General features: G+C 31.4%; 9 protein-coding genes across 13 annotated transcripts; 4 read left to right on the top strand and 5 right to left on the bottom strand.

Moving 5' to 3' along the window:
• Position 1: 1 nt before the first annotated feature.
• On the top strand, positions 2–3,086 carry LOC119606274 (3-hydroxyisobutyryl-CoA hydrolase, mitochondrial). Of its 2 annotated transcripts, XM_037959715.1 has the most exons (5): positions 2–156; positions 353–482; positions 550–1,271; positions 2,431–2,699; positions 3,034–3,079. In XM_037959715.1, exons 1-5 carry the CDS (start codon positions 154–156, stop codon positions 3,041–3,043), a joined length of 1,134 nt encoding a protein of 377 aa, XP_037815643.1. In that variant the 5' UTR covers positions 2–153; the 3' UTR covers positions 3,044–3,079. The 2 variants fall into 2 exon arrangements, with proteins under 2 accessions (XP_037815643.1, XP_037815644.1); XM_037959716.1 differs by having other exon boundaries at positions 2,431–3,086.
• Positions 3,087–3,537: 451 nt separating this feature from the next.
• On the bottom strand, positions 3,538–6,191 carry LOC119606271 (conserved oligomeric Golgi complex subunit 2). Its single transcript, XM_037959712.1, has 4 exons — positions 6,008–6,191; positions 4,888–5,949; positions 4,118–4,824; positions 3,538–4,043 (listed from the first exon to the last, which is right to left on the bottom strand). Exons 1-4 carry the CDS (start codon positions 6,083–6,085, stop codon positions 3,761–3,763), a joined length of 2,130 nt encoding a protein of 709 aa, XP_037815640.1. The 5' UTR covers positions 6,086–6,191; the 3' UTR covers positions 3,538–3,760.
• Positions 6,192–6,714: 523 nt separating this feature from the next.
• LOC119606276 (translin-associated protein X) lies at positions 6,715–8,061 on the top strand. The gene is made up of 2 exons (XM_037959720.1): positions 6,715–7,560; positions 7,620–8,061. Exons 1-2 carry the CDS (start codon positions 6,866–6,868, stop codon positions 7,801–7,803), a joined length of 879 nt encoding a protein of 292 aa, XP_037815648.1. The 5' UTR covers positions 6,715–6,865; the 3' UTR covers positions 7,804–8,061.
• LOC119606277 (aprataxin and PNK-like factor) lies at positions 7,779–8,590 on the bottom strand. Its single transcript, XM_037959721.1, has 3 exons — positions 8,305–8,590; positions 8,088–8,251; positions 7,779–8,030 (listed from the first exon to the last, which is right to left on the bottom strand). Exons 1-3 carry the CDS (start codon positions 8,466–8,468, stop codon positions 7,867–7,869), a joined length of 492 nt encoding a protein of 163 aa, XP_037815649.1. The 5' UTR covers positions 8,469–8,590; the 3' UTR covers positions 7,779–7,866.
• On the bottom strand, positions 8,471–18,342 carry LOC119606270 (uncharacterized protein K02A2.6-like). 3 transcript variants are annotated; one of them, XR_005231638.1, is made up of 3 exons: positions 18,167–18,342; positions 13,401–18,106; positions 8,471–8,596 (listed from the first exon to the last, which is right to left on the bottom strand). XR_005231638.1 is itself a non-coding variant. In XM_037959711.1 (2 exons), exon 2 carries the CDS (start codon positions 16,164–16,166, stop codon positions 13,566–13,568), a length of 2,601 nt encoding a protein of 866 aa, XP_037815639.1. In that variant the 5' UTR covers positions 16,167–18,106; positions 18,167–18,342; the 3' UTR covers positions 13,383–13,565. The 3 variants fall into 3 exon arrangements, 1 of the variants encoding a protein (XP_037815639.1); XR_005231637.1 differs by lacking the exon at positions 8,471–8,596 and adding an exon at positions 13,292–13,340; XM_037959711.1 differs by lacking the exon at positions 8,471–8,596 and having other exon boundaries at positions 13,383–18,106.
• LOC119606275 (WD repeat domain phosphoinositide-interacting protein 3) lies at positions 10,667–13,171 on the top strand. 2 transcript variants are annotated; one of them, XM_037959718.1, is made up of 5 exons: positions 10,667–10,825; positions 10,898–11,083; positions 11,152–11,585; positions 12,059–12,473; positions 12,557–13,171. In XM_037959718.1, the coding sequence occupies exons 2-5, from the start codon at positions 11,017–11,019 to the stop codon at positions 12,658–12,660; spliced, it is 1,020 nt and encodes a 339-aa protein (XP_037815646.1). In that variant the 5' UTR covers positions 10,667–10,825; positions 10,898–11,016; the 3' UTR covers positions 12,661–13,171. The 2 variants fall into 2 exon arrangements, with proteins under 2 accessions (XP_037815646.1, XP_037815647.1); XM_037959719.1 differs by having other exon boundaries at positions 10,711–11,083.
• On the bottom strand, positions 16,325–17,938 carry LOC119606278 (uncharacterized protein K02A2.6-like). The gene has a single exon (XM_037959722.1). It carries the CDS (start codon positions 17,936–17,938, stop codon positions 16,325–16,327), a length of 1,614 nt encoding a protein of 537 aa, XP_037815650.1.
• Positions 18,343–19,480: 1,138 nt separating the features above from the next.
• Positions 19,481–20,108, top strand: LOC119606287 (signal peptidase complex subunit 1). Its single transcript, XM_037959732.1, has 3 exons — positions 19,481–19,638; positions 19,699–19,845; positions 19,908–20,108. Exons 1-3 carry the CDS (start codon positions 19,615–19,617, stop codon positions 20,028–20,030), a joined length of 294 nt encoding a protein of 97 aa, XP_037815660.1. The 5' UTR covers positions 19,481–19,614; the 3' UTR covers positions 20,031–20,108.
• LOC119606286 (tRNA-uridine aminocarboxypropyltransferase 1) lies at positions 20,087–21,406 on the bottom strand. Its single transcript, XM_037959731.1, has 2 exons — positions 21,195–21,406; positions 20,087–21,109 (listed from the first exon to the last, which is right to left on the bottom strand). The coding sequence occupies exon 2, from the start codon at positions 21,105–21,107 to the stop codon at positions 20,142–20,144; it is 966 nt and encodes a 321-aa protein (XP_037815659.1). The 5' UTR covers positions 21,108–21,109; positions 21,195–21,406; the 3' UTR covers positions 20,087–20,141.
• Between the last annotated feature and the right edge of the window lie 512 nt (positions 21,407–21,918).

The raw sequence follows: 21,918 nt of genomic DNA, 5'->3' as shown, positions 1-21,918 counted from the left end.
AGAAAAAAATAATCAGCTGATGGAATAATACCACCTTATGTGAATTTGCCTTGGCAAAATATTTGCAAAATTTTTGGGTATCAGTTCTCCCGAGAATTTCGATTGCGCAACCTCGTTGAACTTGGAGAGAAATATTGGAATCAGACGTGCAATATGGTAAGTGACCAAAATCCAAGATTTTTTGAAAAAATACAAGGAAATAGAAAATATAATTCATGAAATTTAGTTAAATTATGTGTACCCACAATAATTGTTAAAAACAAATAGGTGTGGTTATGTTAAATTATTTGCGTATTAATATTACAGAACTATTCTGTCAATTGAATGACAATGTTTCTTCTTTAATCTACAGACCATTCAACGTATTATTTACGCTTTTGGACATCGCACCTTGCCTTTGTTGGCAAACAATAGTCCTGTTAGTGCGCAAGCCATAAGAAAAATGTCGGCTTCAGTTTTGGCTACAGAATCCTCGGATAAAGGTGAGTATATTATATTATTTAAATATTAATGAAAAGATTTTTTACTGGCTAATATTTCACATTGCAGGAATGATTATTTTGAATCGTCCTAAGGCATTGAATGCCATCAATTTGGATATGGTGCGCAAAATCTATAAACACTTAAAGAAATGCGAAACCACCAAGTCTTTGATGATTATTAAGGGTACCGGCGAGAAGGCTTTCTGTGCTGGCGGTGATGTACGTGCTGTGGTCGAGTCTGGCCCCAGTGAAGAGTCAAAGAGTTTCTTCCGTGAAGAATACACCACAAATGCCTTAATTGGCAACTACACCATACCCTATATTGCACTTATCGATGGCATTACCATGGGTGGTGGTGTTGGTTTGTCTGTTCATGGCAAATATCGTGTGGCCACCGAACGTACATTATTTGCCATGCCCGAGACAGCTATTGGCCTGTTTCCCGATGTCGGTGGCTCATATTTCTTGCCACGTTTACAGGGTAAATTAGGTCTCTACTTGGGTCTTACCGGTGTTCGTCTAAAGGGCGAAGATGTTTTTAAAGCAGGTATTGCTACCCATTACTGCGAAAGTTCGAAAATAGCCGATTTGGAAACAGCTTTACTCAATTGTCCCGACGCTGATGAAGTGCCAGAAATTTTAAACAAATTTAATAATCCTTCACCAAAACCTTTTGCCTTGGAACCACATTTAGATCAAATCAATAAATGTTTTGCCGGTGAAAGTGTAGAAGAAATTATTGAAAATCTCAAGCGTGATGGCAGTGAATGGGCAACAAAAACTAAGGAGGTAAGTTATTTAAAATTTTAAACATGAACATACACACATACATGCATAAATTTCATGGGGGGTTTGACTGTAACCGTAAGTTGCCGTTTATTTATTTATAGCCACTAAAGTGAGATACATAATTTTCCATTGATTAAATTATTATTTAAATATGTACGTATGCTAAATTTTTTTGTTGTTTATAAACTATCAGCAGTAAGGTGATGTTTTTCAAATACACAAACAACATAAATGTGTTTACGTTCTACAGAAGTTTTTAATAATACAATCCATACAAAGCTTGCAAATTGTTTTTGTATGTTAGTTCTATATTATTATCCCATTTTTTCTTAGGTTTTTATTGTTTGGTTCTATTTTAAATTTGCTTTAATTTAAAAAAAATATATATTGGAATTTTCTACTGATATCAACATTATAAAAGCAAAAATAATAAAATATAAACAAAATACAGCATTTTATCATAAAATATTTTATGATTCTTTAAAATACTTATTAAAAATGATGATTAAACAAACAACATCTAACGAAAATCTGTTATATTTTCTTCTCATTATCTAAATCAACTGAGCTTATCATTTCTTAATGTACATATACAAATTGTTGCTACTTCAAATTTTATTTATTTTATTTAAAATAAATTTACTTTTAGATAACTGGCAGCAGTAAATAAATAGAAATTAGTAAGTGTTTTATACTTTTTATTTAGCCCATGATACAACTTTTACCAGGTAGAATCAGTAGGTAGAGTTGTCAATTATCTGCCTTGTTAAGACAAACAAAAAAAAGAAAAACTTGAAAATATCCAAATTAAAATCCAAATAAAAAGCAGGATTCCACACTTTATATCCTAACACTTTTCTACCTTGTTGTTGTTATATTATGATTAAGCCTTAAAAAATAATTTTTAAACTCCTTTCATTTAAAATATTGGGATATTATCTTGAGTTTTTATAAAGTTTTTAATAAACCATAAAATAGGGTTACAAATTTTAAGTTCAATTTTCGGGGTATACCGAAAATTCTAAATATGATGTTATGACTATTCACTTTTTGTATTTTTGTCACACCATGTAATTCATTTAAAAATGAATAACCACCATTTGTTAACCAACATATTTTATACATTTATTCATGTATATATTTTTTTAAATATTTTTAGGTCCTACTTAAAATGTCGCCCACCTCATTGAAGGTGACATTCCGTCAATTGGAATTGGGAGCTAAATTATCTTTGCCACAATGTCTTAATATGGAATACCGTATTGTGGTGCGTCATTTGGAGAACAGTGACTTCAAAGAAGGTGTACGCGCTCTACTCATTGACAAAGATCAAAAGCCCCAATGGAATCCCAAGACTTTAGAAGCCGTAACTGAAGAACGTGTACAATCGTTCTTTGCCAAATTGCCCGATACCGAAGAATTGAAATTGTAAATTAAAGTTTTGCTTTTAAGTTTTCTAGCAGATTATTGCTTGTTTTTTTCGATTTTTTTTGTTTAATTTCTATATGTTTTGTGGCAAACTTGCAAGTTACCAAGTAATGCTTAATATTTTATATTTGTATTGATATGCTTTTATAAACCTTTAAATAGGTTTACTATTATTTGTTATAAACATTCGAATTGTTTTTTAGTTTTGCTTATCATCATTTTTAATTGGCTTTTATTCAATCAATATTTAGTTTTATATGTTTTTGTACTTTGTCTTAAGAAATTACTAAATTATTTCTATTATTTTTATTCTTTTAACATTCTCTTTCCGCAGGACCAAATAAATTTACCCTCTGAATATCTACATACAAAATTAACCTTAAAAAAGAAATCTGAGTACCAGGATATTATGCATTTACATAATTTAAACAATACCTTTTAAACGAAATTGTATTAAATGTTGCAAAATGTGCTAAACATTTATTTTCGCCAACATTGTGGTCTTTTTCATCACGTTATTAATTAGTTTACAAATATGTATATTTAAGTAAAAACAAGTGCTAAATTTTTTTAAAATTATGTATCTACAAATCGTCTTATTTTTTTTTTTTATTTTCATAATGTGCCTTAATAAAACAAAAGTATAATTTAAATAATAATGAAATAAATACATGTAGTTTTAATTAACTCTAAAAACTGTGTCGTTATTAATTGGTTTAGACTAAATTTATTTAGCTAACTTGGTGATAATTTCAAAAACAAATAAAGATGACAAAAGAGCAAAATTTAAAATCAATACAATATATGTATGTATATATGATCTACAAACAAGAGAACATTTGTATTGTGGTTAGAACCGATTTTATTAAACTATATAACAAAATTGAATACAAACTTTACATAGACAGCCAGTTAAGTAAATTCCATCCCCATTTTCAAAAAACAATAGGATTTTAAAGTGTGCATTGTTATAATAAGATGTAGTCGTTATTGGGCATATATTATAATAAAAAATACATATTGCAAATCAAAAAAACATAACACTACTCTTATAAACTAATTTATTTGCCTTTAATACTTTCTTCAACTGTAGAATTCAATTCAAGTAATTTTTCTACATCGCTGGGCATAAAGTCAAGTTTCGATAATTCATTAGTCCATGATGAGACATCAACTCGCAGTTGTAAGCGTATTTTATCATCATCAGACATGGCGGTTGATGAACCAGATTGATTTACCAAAGCCGTAGAAGAACCTCCACCTCCCTTAAGGTTTCTCAAACGTCTTAAGGATTCCTCTGTTTTTTGCACAGAAGTTAAAACTTCATTGACCGCCAATAGATAACTTCAATACAATGTTATAAAAAATGTTAATAAGAATACGTATGTATATCATTTTAATATCGCTAATATACTTACTCTTTAGTTATTTTATTTAAAACACTGGCCAACACTTTCTTAACAACCTCTTTTGTTAACTTTTCTTCATACTCCTCGCTAAATGATTTCAAAGGCTTTAACATTTGTTCCACATAAGCCGAACAGCGGGTGGGTACATCACGATTAGTTTTACGATATAAACGTGGCAAGTCATTGACCTGTTTGACATTTTCAGGACCACATCCCAATATCAAGCTATCTATTAGTGCTTGTTGTATGGCATTTAAATGTTTGCTTAAATCGTCGTTTAAATCATCGAAGGATTTTGCTATCGAGTCTTTAACCATTAACATTTGTTGCACTTTTTGCTGGACTGCAGAAGAGACACTTAAACTTTTTATAACCAATTCCTGTTGTTGTGGCAAAATCGCAATTAATTTATGTATATCCGAATGTAACGCCACTAGTAAGTTCGTTTTCTTGTTCTGCATAGTGTTTAAACCATTCTTAGAGTTGATAACATTTAAGGCGTCATTAATCCAATGTGATAATCGTAAAATAATTTGTATGTGTAACTTATAGAATTTCGGGAAAACCTCAGGCAAATAAACACCTTCGGACCAACAACGTGTAATGGCCTGTTGGGCTCGTGTAAAAGGTTTAAGTTCGTAATGTTCTGGGGAATTGTTTAAACTATCTTCAGAAAGTATAGGCTCCAAAACGGATTCAAATTGTCCAGCGATTTCCTGTTAAGTTAATTTTATGTATTGAATTTCTCATTAAAAAAAAAACAACTAAATTCTAATTACCTGAAAACATATCTGAAAATATACCGGTAAATTCCATCTGGCTTGAAAACTTTTTGTCTGCTTATGTTGCCGGAAGGCATTGATAGTTTCTTCAGCCACCAGAATTTCCTCAATTTTATTAAGAAAATCTCGGGTACATTTGTATTTTGCATAAAATACTTCAGAATTTCCAGGTGCAAATATCGAAGACATATGAGTTTCCAAACGCATTTCAACATCAGACCAAAAACTATAGATCAAAAAATTAAATCCTCTCAATTTATCCGTGTACTGAGTTAAACGCAACAAATCAGTCATATGTAGCGAAATAAAATTCAAAACTTTACTATATATACCAGCCAAGCCTTGTGGCGTTTGTTGCAAACTATGTTCACTAATAATATCTGTCATAAAGGGAGCCACCACATCTTCTTTGAAAGCCGTTTCGGCTACTGAACAAGCATCAAGTGTTATATAAATGCGTAGACAGCGTTCTAAGGGCTCAGTAGAAGTAGAACTAGCGGACTTTAAGGACTCATTAAAAAGTAAACGTAGTTTTTGATGAACAGAACTTTCCAACTTGCGAATGTTGTTCAATTGTTCCCCATTTAAATATTCCAAGCAAAACTTTTCATTAAATTTCAATTGCACCAGCTCTAAGGCGGCTCTTTCCAAGTCAACAGATTTTATTTGATTTCCACTCAATTGATTTGCCAGCAAATCTTCTAATTTTTGGCTACTCTCATAGACTTTTTTTAAACTTTGTAAATTACGTTTCAATTCTCTTAACTGACGTTTGGTTTCCAACTTAGCGTTAATTTCATTTATATTCTCATCAATCATATTCTGAATACCAGCTATTTCATCTCGAAATCTTTCCAAGGGATTTTGTATAGTATCAATCGATTGATGCAGACCCACCAGATTTGCTGAGAGGCTAACAAAGTCAGCATAGTCTTCATTAATAAGATCGATCATAGAAGCCCTCAAGCTTTTGAGATAGAGTCCCAAATTGTCTCTTAAAAGCTCCAGGCTGGAAACATTACGATTTTTGTGCAAGAATTCATCCACAGAAAAATTGGCCTACAAAATTGTAACATGAAGCAGTTTACGTTGTCATTTTCAATTGTTTTAATTTTACCTTAAGAAATTCATTCTTGTCGAAACACAATTTCTCCCCTTTTGCCTCCAAGGAGTTGTTGAGATTATGTTCCAGCATTTTCTTCTACAAAGAAAATTTCATTAATTTTCTAATAAAAATGAACTACAATTAAAAACAAATTATTCTTTTGGCCACTTGGCATTTTTTATGATGTCAGCTGTATTTTGTTTTGATAAGTTTAGAGTTGCCACATAGTAGTAACATTTTTGCCAGTCATCAGCTGTATGGCCACACGTCAAAAATTTTGATCAAAGTAAAACAAAAGTTTCGAAAAATAAAATCAGTTCTACTTTCATTTCAAATTTTGTTATGCTAATTAAAGTTATCTGACTTAAAGCATGGCTTATATTTTGTTATAAACTGTTGTTATGTATTTGGTTTGGTTACAAATTATTTATGCGTTTTTTCCAATATTATCATCTGGTAGCACTTCTTAACGAAATCTGAGAAGTGTGCTGACAAAAATTAACTTCATCGACGGAAAATAAAAATTTTGGTGGCGGTCAAGAAAAAAATATTAAAATTTCTAAAGCTGTATGGACACACGTCAAAATTTTGATCAAAATTATGTGTTAGTATTATATACCAGTAATCATTGAAGCAAAAGAAGCATACACAAGTTCTGATCAAAATTTTGACGTGTGGCCATACAGCATAAAAAGCAAAAGCTTTCGTCTGCGGGAGCATAAATAATTGATTGGCGGCTAGAAAAACTATTTTAAGCCGAACCGGCACTGATATTTTCTTGTAGTTTTTTTATATACGAATGTAAACAAAACATTCGCATGAATATCGAGAATTCCAAAAGCAGTCGATAACAATCATTCTTAACTCAAAATGCCTAATCATTCAGGATTTCGCCAAAACCGAAAACCACAAAAACCCAAGGAAAAGCCTACAATTGATGAAAACAATCCAGTGTTAAAAGCATTCAGGACCTACGCTTCTGAACTGGACGATAAACATGATCGTTATGAGCGCATAGTTAAGCTCAGTCGTGATATTACTATTGAATCAAAGCGTATTATATTTTCTTTACATTCAATTGATAGCCGTAAAGGAAATAAGGAAAAAGTATTGGATGAGGCTCAACAACGTCTTGAAAAACTAATTGAAAATAATTTTAAAGCAGTTGCCAAGGAATTAAAGGATCAAGATCCCTACCATTATCGTGGCGCTTACTCTCCAGGTCTGCAGGAATTCATAGAAGCATATACATTTATGGAGTACATGAAATATGCTGACGAAACCCATTCAAACTTGAATAATGTGGAGAAATCAGTTTCAGATTGGATAGATTTGCAAAAGCAGATGCACTACACGGATTTACAACAATCCCAAGAAAATGAAGAGGCGGATAATGCTGAAAATGCTCAAAAAGGTTATTCGTTTTTCGTCGATCCCACTGAATACATACTGGGGTTATCTGATCTTACTGGTGAGTTAATGCGTCGCTGCATTAATTCTTTGGGTAGTGGTGAAACGGATACTTGCCTATCAACATGCAAAGTATTGCAACAGTTTTATACAGGGTAAGAAACGTTACAATTAAAATATGTAGCCCATTATAATTTCAATTTTTTTTTTACAGCTATATAAGTTTAAATGTCCATAGATGTCGTGAGCTATCACGTAAAATATATACCATGCGTCAGAGTGTTTTAAAATCTGAAAACGTTTGCTACAATGTTAAAGTACGCGGTGGTGAAGCTGCCAAATGGGGAGCAGTATTTGATAATAAACCTGGAGATGACATAGATGAAGGTTTTTATTAAAATACTACATGTTAACACTTTCTTTTTACAAATCAAACAATGGAATAATAAAAATAAATAGTTTTAATCTTCATCGTCACTTGGCTTATAATCTGATCCAGAATCTCCTCCAAATGGATCCTGGGTTCCATCATCATCACTGAAATTATAATCAAAACTACTATCACTATTCCTCCTATTTCCTTGACGTTGTAGAACGTATTTTCGGTAGTTTTCTTGTATATTAACTATAAAATAAATTATTTTTTCAGACTTTAATTTCACAATAATTTTTTATTACTCACTATTGCGAGGGTGTTGAAAGTTTTTAAAATGTTCTGGATTAAGTCTATAACATTGTCGACCATATTTGCATTTAGAGGCACCGTCTATGGGTTCCGGCATATCCGGTACTGTATAATCTACATCTCCTGGATGTGCCATATCTAAACGATGCCTTGGATTTTGTCTAAAAACTAAATTTTGTGATATTTTCTTTAGGAATTTCTTTTGACTACTTACCTGAAGCATTGTCTTCCAAATTTGCATGAGGGTCTTTCATCATTGTTATCTCTTGTGTTTGCGGCATCATTTGGAGTGTTGTTGGTGATAGATTTGTTGTTTCCTAATGTTTCATCTTCCCCGCTAATAGCTGTTGCAACAACAATATTTTCTTCGTCACTCATTTTCGCAATCTGTTTGAATTTATCTGGCTAAGGTCGGGTTTCTTACTACTCAGTTAAATTTTGCTTAAATTTGCTGTTAACCGATTATTGTGTTTTTCAGTAATGGATTTAATGCAGTTAGGGCAAATCTTTGGGTGAAAGATTAGCAATTAAATTAAAATTAATCCTCGAAAGATGTTTTTGAGTACTCAATTAGTTAATTTTGTTTGCAAGTTTAAGCGCCCAATGGAGGTAGTTTAAACTGAAGCACGAAATGTTAAAGTGTAAACAGGTGATGCAAAAAAAATAATACAATTTTTATAAATATAAACATTAAAATGTTCTATTTATTGATTAGTATAAATTATGGACACTTCAAAATACATTTTTTTGTTTTAAATTTAAGTTTTCATTAACTTTCATATTAAATTTACAATTGTCCTCTTTTTTATAAAATATGCATGGTTTTGATAACAAACACTGACGTTTTCTGTTGTTTTGCATGGCAACACTGCGAAGTTGAATCTTGTACTCAAAAACATCAAAGGGAATTAACATAAGATTAAATTTATTTTTAGATTAACTAATCTGTTTATTAATTGGTATTTGATTGCCATCTCAAAAACCCGCTCTTAAAGTTTGATTGTGTTGTGAACTTTTTAGCATAGAAAAGGTATACATAGAACTGAAACTGAGTATGACAAAACCTAAGTCTGCTGTCAAAAACCTAACTCTTGAGAATGTATTAGTTGAAAAATATGTAACCCAACAAACACAAACTCTTTCGTTTAAAAAGTTTTTATATTTTTGTTTGATATTATATTTCGATATTTCATGAAATAATGGTTTGAATTAGCCATTTTTATTCAATATCAGTTGACCAATGTAAGAATGATCTTCATTAAAAATTATTCTTAATTTTAAATAAACTCTTTGTGTTTGCTGGGTTGAGTCAATATTGACAATTGAAAATAATATTAAAAAAATAAAAACGATTGAAAAATTTGTTTTTTTTTCTGAAAATGTTTTCAATAATTTTATGGGAAAAACATAACTTTTAGCAGTGTTTATTGCAGCAACAGGGGCTATTTTGCCAAAGGAATTGTGCTAATGCTAAAATTAACGCTTGATATGAACGATTATTGTTAATTTCTAAGCAGCCCAAATGCAGTCAAAATACACCCTACACCACACTAATGGGAACGGCATTTTGTTTATGTCTTAAAGTTTGTAACACCTGCGTCAATGTAATGATGTAATCCGTCCATATATTAGCCTATTGAACTTTTTTGTAAGCGGTACATGCTATACAAGAATAGGGTATTTATAAAATTCGACTTTATATATACGAAATTTTGACTATATATTGTTATAATGAGCAGTACATTCATTAATTAAGCAAACATCAATCTCTTGAATATAACTTCTACATTAAAAAATACTAAATAACTTATTGCTACTTACTCGCAATGTGGTAGGGTATGATGTATTCGGATACATTTTGTACTTTCATATTTTTGTTATTTTATGTAAACAAAAATAAAAATACTCATACAATTGTATTAAATTCACACAGAACCTGTACATGTGAGAGAGTAATATTTCTTATTCTCAGTTTCAGTTCTATTTATTTTTCTATGCTTTTTAGTAAAAAATATAAACAATGAACAGCTGTCTTTGCAATATGTAAAATAAACAATTTTAGAAAAAAATAAAATAAACATTGAAAACAGTAATAATTTATCAAGCAAATTCAAAAATTACTATTTCCTTAAAATATTAAAAATTTTAAATATTACTATTTTCTTATAGGTACTATGTTTACATAGTCATGTTTTAACGTGTTTTTGAAAACACAATGAGTTTAAACACAACCGTTGACATATTAGATTATTGTGTTTTTTGCTTCCTGCTTAAAATTTAAAAAAAAAAGATTTTCAGAAATATCAACCATTTCTCTCACACAAAAAATCAAAAGTTTTCCAAAAAAAGTTTACCTGTGTGAACCGGCACTTATTCTTCTCAATCGTATAAAAACAGATCAATGCAATTAATACGTAGTTTCTGAAACAAAAGTTTATATGAGTAGATATTAATATAGCGGCACGACCGCCGTGGGCCGACGATTTTTGGAATTATCAGAAAATATTCTTGCATCTGGCAACTTAATGATGCTATTGTGACATTTCCGAAATTATGTCAAAAATAACATTGCCTGAGGCAACTCTGTAACATAACATAACAAAAGAAAATACAAAATAAAGAAAAGAAAAAAGTAAATATACATTTTTCATCTGAACTGAATAATAAAAGTGTTATTCTCAACAAAAATTAATTGCAAAAAACGCAGAAAATTACAAAAACACTTAACAAATAGTGTAAGCTTATTATTTATGATGTAGTTTTTATAGTAAACAAGTGGAATATAATTAATTTAACTTAATTTGTAGATTTGACCTCATAATCGATAAACAAAATACAAAACTTATCACGAAAATAGAATAGTCACGTCAAAAAAGAGAAACAAATTAAAAAAGTGAAGATAAAAAACTAAGAAAAAAAAAACACCATGAATTTGGTGGACCACAATCCGTACGGCAATGGTTTGCTGTATGTGGGCTTTAATCAAGATCAAGGTTTGTTAAAAATTATTAAACAAATATTTTTAATTTTATATTGTCATTGTTCTCCTTACGTTTTTAAGGTTGCTTTGCCTGTGCCACAGATTCGGGTTTTCGTGTTTTCAACAGTGATCCTTTAAAGGAAAAAGAACGTCAATATTATCCCGAGGGTGGCTTAAGTTATGTGGAAATGTTATTTCGCTGCAATTATTTGGCCGTTGTTGGTGGCGGTATACGACCCTTGTATCCTCCTAACAAGCTTATCATATGGGATGATTTGAAAAAAGCTCCAGCCATCTCCTTGGATTTTAATCAACCCGTTAAAGCAGTGCGTCTAAGACGAGACCGAATTGTTGTTGTTTTTGCTGGCTTCATAAAGGTATTCACCTTTACACAACAACCGCGACAATTGCATGTTTTTGAAACCAATGCTAATCCTCATGGTCTATGTGTTTTGTGTCCTCATAGCAATAAAAGTTTATTGGCATTCCCAGCACGACGTACTGGTCATGTACAGGTAAGAATGTGTATTTTAATAATTGTTTATATAAATTTGTAAAAAAGCTTGAAGATGTTGGTTGTTTCAAACAAAATGATTCATTCGGTTATTAAACTTGCATCGTCGTTAGCGTCTTGCTTCACTAAACGCCCATACTATAATATTTTGTTGGAGTATAACGATAACGTAAAACGAAATCGAGATATTTTACATATTACAAAAACTTCTTAAAAAATACAATATTTTTCAATTTATTTATTTTTTTATGTATTTTTGAATTTTGAAAAAAAATTAAGTCAAAATTTTTTAAATTTTCATTAAAATTTAAATATTTCAACAAAAAATTTGTTATAATTATGAATTTGTATGAAAATTGAAAAATGCTCATTAAAAATAAAATTTAAAATTATTAAATTTTAACAAATTTCAATATCTGTTTTATATAGTATAAATACAATTTCGGAATATTAACGGATTTACTTTTTTTATAGATCGTTGATTTAGGCAACACAGAACGTGCCCCCCTTGAGGTGGTAGCACATGAAGCCAATATTTGTTGTATTGCATTCAATCTACAAGGTACACGATTGGCAACAGCCAGCGAAAAAGGTACCTTAATTCGAATCTTTGATACCGAGACGGGTAAAAAGGTCAACGAACTCCGACGTGGCAGCAATCAAGCAACTATATATTGTATAAATTTCAATCATACATCTACCATGCTGGTAGTTTCTTCGGATCACGGTACTATACACGTATTCAATTTGGATGATAATAAATCCAAAGAATCCTCACTACCAATAGTACCAAAATATTTTTCCAGTCAATGGAGTTTTGTTAAATTCTCCATACCCAAGGAACCACCTTGCATTTGTGCATTTGGTTCAGATCCTAACTCTGTTATAGGTAAGTATTGCTTTCTATATAAAAGAAAACAAAGTTTTGTAACATATTATTTTTCTTGTTTTACTCACATCTCCTGTATTTAGCAATATGTGCTGATGGCCATTATTATAAATTCCTTTTCAATAGCAAAGGTGAATGTAGCCGAGACGTTTGTACTCAATTCTTGGAATTAACTGACGATGATTAAAAAGTGTTTAACAATGTTTGAAGTGTAAACACAAATTTCCTTCTTTATTGAGTAGTAGTACTAAACAATTATTTTTTGACTTTTTATTTGTGATCGTCGTATTTTCAATATTATCATTTATATATATAATTTTTTTCTTTATCCTAATATTACCATTTTAAAGAGAAAAACTACAGTTTAAGGTATGAAAAAAGTAATGTTTTAAAAAAGAGAGAAAACATAAAAATACACGTTAAAATTGCTTTATATATATGAATAACTAAAATTACATTTAATTAAAAATATATACACATACATATATAAATTAGTGCAAACAAAAAATGTATTTGATTGTGGCATGATAAATAGCCAAAGACATTTACAGATTTATAAAATTGTTTTTATTAATATGGCTCTATAATTATTAAAATATCATTCATATCGAGAAACATGAAGTAAAACAGGAAAATTGAGAAGTTTTTTAAATCATTGTATGAATGATTGAAAAATAAAGATTTATTGATTACTTAAATATGTATTTATCATTCCTGTTCAGTTTTGAAAGTTTTATTCAGAAATAATTATTAAATTTTTGAGAGTAGAAAGTTACTGGGGCAAATATCTCTTTTTCAAAATGTAGTTGTTATGGTTGTCAGGTGGTTGAGTGAAACAATGGAGTTTAATTCTAACCCAAAGTTAACCTTTATTTAAAAACAATAATTAATAATAAAATAAATAACAAATCAATTTAAAATAGTTACCGCGTATATGACTGTGTGATGTTTACTAGACGACTTAACAATGTACAATAAACATAACAAAATGTAATAGCGGCAAACTATGTATGTATGACAATATAAAAGTATGTATATAAGACAATATAAAAACGACAGTTATAATTTTAGTACAAAGAACATAGAAGTTGCTTATTTGGGGTTGCCAACATCTCTCTTTCTTTTAAGAAGATTATAATCTGGAGTCCATACAGGAGGACGCTTCCTACGATTGGACCTTCGAAGAGCTGGGGAAGCTTCATCTGTTTGAATTACAGGATCTGTTGTTGAATTACTAGTCGATGCACCTTCTTCTAATGTTGACGTTAACTTTTCTAAAGTTGTCGGTTGACTATTCACGTTTGTTGAACCAGATGGTGAAGTAACTAGAAGTGGATCTTGAACAGGTTGCAATTCATCTGTAGATGTAGTCTGTCCATCAGTGAGTGGTACATATTCAATCTCATTGTCTCTCATATTTTGATCTCTAGGAGGAGTCTGTTGAGCTGTTAAATTGAAATAATCAAATAAAACATCATTAGCTGCTATGTTCTCAGATTCAGAATAACGAGGTCTTAGTTGGTTTGTATGAGACCTAACTGCACGAAATTCAGGAATGTTTTCGATTTCGACTTCGTAATTGACATTTCCGAGTTTTCGTTTGATAATACCTGGGAACCATTCAGATTTATTTAATTTGTATAATTTTGCGTAAACTTTCTGACCAATATTGTATATCCGCTCTTTAGCACCATTACGTTTGTTATATTGTTCTTCCATTTTCTCGTTTCGTTGTAATTGGGATTCTGTTGGTTTTTTAAGTAGATCAAGATTAATCCTTATTTTTCTCCCCACGAACAATTCAGAAGGCGATTTGCCACCAGAGCTAGGATTTGGTGAAGAACGATAACATTTTAAAAATGTTTGTAGATTTTCACTAGAAGTGCCCGTTCCTTCGAGTTTTTTCAAAGCGCGCTTTAAAGTGTCAACGAACCTTTCTGCCTGACCATTTGATTGAGGGTGGTATGGAGCTGTAAATTTGTGTAAAATGCCATTTTCTTGACAAAACTTGGAAAACATGCTGCTGGAGAACTGAGTTCCATTATCACTCACTATTAATTCAGGGTTTCCAAACAATGAAGTGAAATCGCGCATACAATTTATAATTGAATTTGAAGAAATCGATTTAATTTGATAAATTTGTGGCCACTTCGAAAATGAATCTACTATTACGAAATAATAAAAATTATCAACAGGACCGGCTATATCTATATGAACTCTTTCCATAGGTTGTTTTGTTAATGGCCATGAATAAAGTGAAGTTTTTGGTAACGATTTTGCTACTGAAGAGCATTTGGCACAATTCTGTACATACCTTTTAATTTCATCATCCATATGGGGCCAATAAACATAGCTGCGAGCCAGTGCCTTTGTCCTCTCGATACCATGATGACCTTTGTGTAATTCTTTTAGAATGCGTTTTCTAAAACAGCTGGGTATTATAATACGCTCCCCGTACATAACACAATCATCAACAATACTTAAATCTTGTTTTCTCGAAAAATAACACTGAATATCAGAAGATTTTTCATTTGGCCACTTACCAGTTTGTAAGAATTTTATAAGATCTTGGAGATTTGAATCCTTTTTAGTTGCAGCACAAATCATGTTGAATGATACCGGCAAGGCATTTGTGATATCGTTAATTACCTTTTTGATGTCATCTTCCAATTGAATACAAGCGATGATAGTGTCTTCGTTTGGTTTTGGTACATTGGAAATAAGACGAGATAAAATATCAGCTGCTCCGAATTCATGAGTTGAAATGTATTGCAAAGTAAAATCGTATGACATGAGTGTAAGAGCCCATCGCTGGAGACGGTTTGCAGAATGTGCCGGAATTCCTTTTTTATTTCCAAAAATTGAAAGCAGGGGCTTGTGATCCGTTTGAAGAATAAATTTTCTACCAAATAAATATTTATGGAATTTAATTACAGCGAAAACCAGCGCCAATCCTTCCTTTTCAATTTGAGAGTAATTTTTCTCAGCTGGAGTGAGAGACCTTGACGCATGATAAATTGCTTTTTCGCTGCCATCAGGAAAAACATGACAGATATATGCACCCAGTCCAACGTTTGAGGCGTCAGCTGCTACTTTGATAGGAAGCTTTGGATCAAAGTGAGTAAGCAACAAATCAGATGACAGAAGCTGTTTAAACCGCTCAAAACTGCGTTGACATGATGATGACCAATTCCATGCTGTGTTTTTCTTGAGTAAATTATCCAAAGGATCTCTAAGCTTTCTCATTTCATGTAGAAATTTACCGTAGTAGTTAATTGCTCCTAGAAAAGACCGCAATTCACTAATATTCTTGGGAGGCGAAAATTGTAAAATTTTTTTAATTTTATTTTTATCTGGATAAACGCCTTTTTTGTCAAAATGGTAACCAAGGTATGTACACGAAGTTTTAAAAAATTTGCATTTTTCAAAATTCACTGTAATGTTGTATTTTTTTAAACGTTCAAATACCTGTTTTACAGCTGCTATATTTTCTTCGCGTGTTGGTGTGGCTACAATAACATCGTCCAGATAAGGAAAAACGCCTTTAATACCAGAAATAATTGATTCCATACACTGTTGAAAAGCACCAGGAGCCGATCTCACACCTGGGGCAAGCCGATTAAAAGTGTACAAGCCACGATGAGTGTTAATAACTAGTAGTTTTTTCGTGTCATCGTCGACTTCTATTTGCATGTAGGCATTATTTAAATCAATTATTGAAAATATTGAACAGTTGTTAAAATTTATAAAAATTTCATCTGGAAGAGGTAGTGGAAACGTGTGAGGTTCTAGCTGATCATTTAGTCCAGTGGAGTAATCCCCACAAATACGTAGATTACCAGAAGCCTTTTTCACCACCACAATGGGTTTATTGGTGAAATGATACCTTCACGTTCAAGTTTTTGAATTTCACTGTCTAGTTGATCTTTTGCTGCATACGCTACTTGCCTTTTAGGACGAAAAACAGGAACAGCTTGTGGTTTAAGTTGTAGGTGAACTTTAAAATGAGTGCAGTGTCCAATTTCATTCCTAAAAACTTCTGGGTATGTTTTACGCAATTCAGATTCTGTGAGTGTGTTGTTAACTTGAAGTTGTTTACACGATGTATAAGAATCAATGGGTTGGTTCCACAATTTAAATTGTTCCATTAAGTCAGAACCGAAAAGATTTAAATCAGGAAGTGATGATACCAAAATGTTGCATGTTTGGTTTTGATTATTGATAACCACTGTACACTGAAACTGACCTATTATGTTAATTTCATTTGTAGAAGCATCTCTTGGCTTGTGCTGAGAAATTTCTAAAGTTGGTTTACCAATTTTAACCCAGTTCTTATTTGAGATGATCGTGACATCCGAACCAGTATCATGTTGAAGAGAGAGATTTACATTGTTAATTTGTAGTGAAATGTATCGTCTATTTTTACATGCTGCTGTGGTTGCATATACGCTTTTTATTGTTTTACGCGTTTTCTTGAAATTACTTTTATTTTGATGTTGCTGATTATTTTTGCTTATATTTGGCTTTTTATCTGGAAAGCATGAGCAAAATCCTTCCTTATGTCCAACTTTACCACACTGTGAGCATTTGTGTGTTGTATAACCACAATCACGGACAAAATGCATATTTCCACATTGCCAGCACGGTCGCCTTGGCTTTAGGTCTTTATTAGCATTCTGTGGTGTACGTTGCTTGGAACTATGAACTGAGTTGACATTTGGATTTTCATTTGTTGAAACATCGCGTTTAAGACTGTTGATACGTTCCACTTCAGCGACTAAATTATCCAAATTCAATTGATTTTGCTCCGTTTCAGACTCTAGTAGAGTCAAAAGTCTCGCTTTATATTCTTGATCCTTATGCGATGACAATCCATTTACAAATATAAGGCATTTAAAATTATCCGCAGTGCATTTATTTATTAAAAAATTTTCACAATGGCGATTTACTTTGGCTGCGTAACTGATTATGTCTTCGTCTTCTTTTTTTACATTTGTTATACATTTTACACGAGTACTGAATAGACTCTCTTTCCTTCCAAAAAGTTTTTTCAAGATGTCCACTGTTTGTTGGAATGTGACGTCACGAGGTTGTTTTGGAAGTAAATAGTCTTTGTATTTGTTAAAAACGCCATTACTAACCTTTCTCAACAATAACCTCACTTTTGCAGCATCATCAAGTTGATCTGCATCAACCTGGAAAACATCTTCATAGCGCTCGTACCAAGTGCCGAAAATCTGGTTTTCTTCAGGTTCGTAGGTAAACTCACGTATATTTTTCGATAAAATGTCCATCAAGGCTTCTGGGGCAGTTACACTTGCAGAAGGTGTTGTTGACCCACTTACATTACTTGCCGTTGATCCTTGTGTAGCAATAATCAGTCTTTCCATTAGTTGGTGTTGTTTTTCCATAGCCTCTTGTTGACGCGCTAGGAGTTGTCCAACCACTTGTTCCAAAGAAGTCATTGTGTTTATTAATTTCACTCACAACAAAAAAATAAACGATCGTGTTTTTTTTTTTATATTGCAATGTCGTTGCAATTTTTTTTTATGTTTAAAATCCTCGTCGCCAATTGTTATGGTTGTCAGGTGGTTGAGTGAAACAATGGAGTTTAATTCTAACCCAAAGTTAACCTTTATTTAAAAACAATAATTAATAATAAAACAAATAACAAATCAATTTAAAATAGTTACCGCGTATATGACTGTGTGATGTTTACTAGACGACTTAACAATGTACAATAAACATAACAAAATGTAATAGCGGCAAACTATGTATGTATGACAATATAAAAGTATGTATATAAGACAATATAAAAACGACAGTTATAATTTTAGTACAAAGAACATAGAAGTTGCTTATTTGGGGTTGCCAACAGTAGTGAGTTAGTCTACAAGAACATTAAAATGATTAAAGAAGTCCACAAAGTTGAGAAGGGTATATTAAGAATTCCATTTTAAATTTAAATTTTTTTCTCATAGTCACCGATTTGAACAAAACTTTATTGAGCACGTATTAGTAATATAGACAAGACAACATTATATCAACCAAAAGTTTGATTCCGCATTTTTTAACTTTGTTAAAAAATACACATCGAGGGACTATATTCAATAGTCTCTAACTCTAAGTAAAATAATACAAGTTTTCAGGAGAGCAAAAAAACTGTTTATTTCGCTAGTTCGTGAAGATTTTTTAATTTTTTCGACCATATTCTAAAACCTTATATTTATATCAGATAGACCTTTTTTTACGAAAATGTTTATACAACCTTCAGATAGAGAGTTTGTCATAGAAATAGAAATATTTTATTTGATTTAATATCAATATTATATTTTATGCAATTTAATGAAGTAATAGAAACCAAATTATTGAAAAAGCAACAGATTATAAGGTTTTGGTCCAAAATCAATGTTATATGGTTAAACACGACAATAAAATTAATCAAATTAGTATCATAATGTGCGATATCTCGAAAACTATTAAACCGATTTTAAATATTTTGGTGGATTTGTCTTCAGCATGCTCAAATAGTAAAAACACTTGTTTTGCAATAGAAAATTATCCAAACTAATAGATTTTGAAGTAATTTTTCGATAAGATAGAGAGTTTTGCATTCAGAATTTTCCTTTTTTAAGATAGAGAAATTTAAAAATTGCTATAAAATTGACAAAAATATTTTTTTCTTTAAAATTAATACCACTGATGCGGGATAGTTTGTCATCAAAATCTTATTTTCATGAAAGAGACTATTAAATATAGTCCCTCGATATGTATGTAAATCGTTTGAGATTTATTTAAAAATAAGGGAAAAAATTTTAAAAATTATAACCCACATTTGACGCTGCAGAATACTGCTTTTTATATTAAGTTGTATTACGTCCCGATTTTTTTATCTAGATTTTTAAAATATTTTCTTCCAAATCCCCACTTTTTAATTACTCGGATTCCGTCTTTATTTAATATCGTTGACAAAATTGAAAACACAGTTCAAAACTTAGCCAGCTTTTAGATGATTTGGAGACGCCGTCGAAAATTTTTGTCTCTGCCGCCGCCACCGTTATTGTTAGTCGGCGCAGGTCTCTCTACTGTAGACGTGTTTATTTGGGAATTATTTTTTATTTTACAGAAAAATCCATAAGAAATGCTAAATATACCAACTCATATGGTAAATTTTATTTAATTTTTGTTAAATTTGTTACTAAACCAAATTTGTGCCTTATTTCAGGACTTTGTAGGCCAACACAAGGCTGAAAAGTATTCGCGTTTCATTATAACTTTGTTCGGTATTGTGGGTCTCATCTGGGGTGCCATCATACAACAATTTTCACAAACCGTTTACATATTGGGAGCCGGTTTTGTTTTAGCCTCCTTGGTAAGTATCAAGATTCCATAAAAACAAATAGACACCTAACCTTTCTTCCTTTTGTTTTTTAGTTGACCATTCCCCCCTGGCCCATGTTTAGACGTAATCCCTTAAACTGGCAAAAACCTCGTCCTGAACCCTCCGATTGTGGCAATGGCGGCCAAGAGGAAAACAAGCAAAAGAAGAAAAAGTAATTTGTATTAGTTTAGTTTTAAACATTCCCCGAATTTCGCTATAAAAACACAATAAATTATAAAAATTTTAAACTACAATTAAGTATATTAACAATTTTATTTAACTAAAACTCAAATAGGTCTGCGATATGATTTCAATTCATTATGATCATAGTATTTATGTATTAAATCATACATATTAGCAAAAAAGTACATTAAATTGTCATATTGGCCATTATAAGGAGCTTCCGCTGCTATATTGTTCTCACAATCCTCAACTAGACGTGCTGTTTTATAAAACCCCTCAACTATTTCCAAATGATCAAGTCCTCTATAATTTGAATTTAAGCCCCAAGCATTGACATGTACTTCTAGCAAGAACTGGTGTATAGCTTCAATGGTAGCCAAGTACCAGCGAGGACTACCCTTTTGATGGCGCCAAAATTGAGAACAACGGTTTTGTAAAACTACTGGCTTTAAAGATTTAACTCTTTCATCCTTATAAATCCCTCTACTTTGATTCCAAGTGCTGTCTATAAATACTGCTTTCTTGATGGGCAAATTATCGTAGGTATAATGTTTTAAATGCTCCGTTTGCTGTGTCAGCTCCTCACCCACCACTTCTTCTACTCGTCTCTTTAATAGAGTTCCTACATTATGGCCTTTGGGAAATCCAAAATTGTTTTCTTTACATAGCTTTACATTCCGCTCAAACAATTCAGCCACTGTAACACTTTCTACGCTGGGAAATATTAAGACAACATCCTCCTCCTTTGTGTAATCTGGTATATCGGGATATGTATAAATGTTTACTTGTCCGGGCGCCAAAACTGCAGCATGTATAGCCGTACTTTTACCATCAATTTCTTTTTTATGTTTGATAATGTCAATCTTCAAAGGAATTCTTACTTGAGGTATAACATCACCCAGATTACCCACTGGCAGATAGCAACTGTAACAAAAAAACTTCCTGGAGCGATTACATTTCGTGCAATCAGAACGTCCCTCGATGGTATCCAGTACGGTATGATCTGCTAAGTGCATATTTTTAAAAGGATATTTTCGTGGTTGTGATACTATTTGCACGGGATGAGCCATTTCTAGATAATTTAATTATTTGTTCAACATTAAGAACGATTTGCTAAAAAGTGACGAAAATGTTAAAAAATCTAAATATGTGTTAACCTTTAACTACGCAGGTTATTTTAATTATGTCCCCTTCTTTGCAGGTTTTTAATCTTCCAAAGTGTTATATTAATAAAATGCTGATTTTTGAATTGACTATGAAGAGATTAATGTTTTAAGTCGTATTTAATAAAAATGTTTTAATTAAAAAAAAATAATGATATTTAAAAAGCATTCAAAAGAGAAAATTTTTGTTTAGAGAGGTGCTGTCAAAATATTTTTTCTTTCTGTAGTTACGGGTTAATTGGTCATTCACTTATGATTAATAACGCAGCTGGTCTATTTTTAAAATAAATAAAAACAGAGTGTTTCAGATATTCTGAAAAAACGTTAAATTTATTTTAAAATTTAAAGCTAAAACAAACAACGATTTTGTAATTATCAGTATATAATTTCTTAAAAGTTTCGAATAAATAGAACAAACTGTCGTAATGCAGGTCTGAGTTGGGAAATAATTATTGCGTAATTTTTTAAGAACGGTCAGGCTTGTGTTTGTTCGGATTTTATCCATATATATTAATGAAATATATGGGATGAAGTGTCTTAAGAAATTAGATCTTATATTAGAGCTTTGACTAATTATGGACTGATCCAAACATTTTTCAGAATAATTTATATATACAAAAAATATATTAGCGTTTAAGTAATTTTCGGAAGTGGACCATATATCGGAGACTAGACAATTTATGGCCCTATCCGAACAAAATTCGGGAGTGATTTGTAT

This window comes from Lucilia sericata, unplaced genomic scaffold (assembly GCF_015586225.1).
Source record: "Lucilia sericata isolate MDLA Ls3-8-SP2 unplaced genomic scaffold, ASM1558622v1 Contig000568F_arrow, whole genome shotgun sequence".
Taxonomy (NCBI): domain Eukaryota; kingdom Metazoa; phylum Arthropoda; class Insecta; order Diptera; family Calliphoridae; genus Lucilia; species Lucilia sericata.
This window is presented reverse-complemented; position numbering and strand designations above follow the sequence as displayed.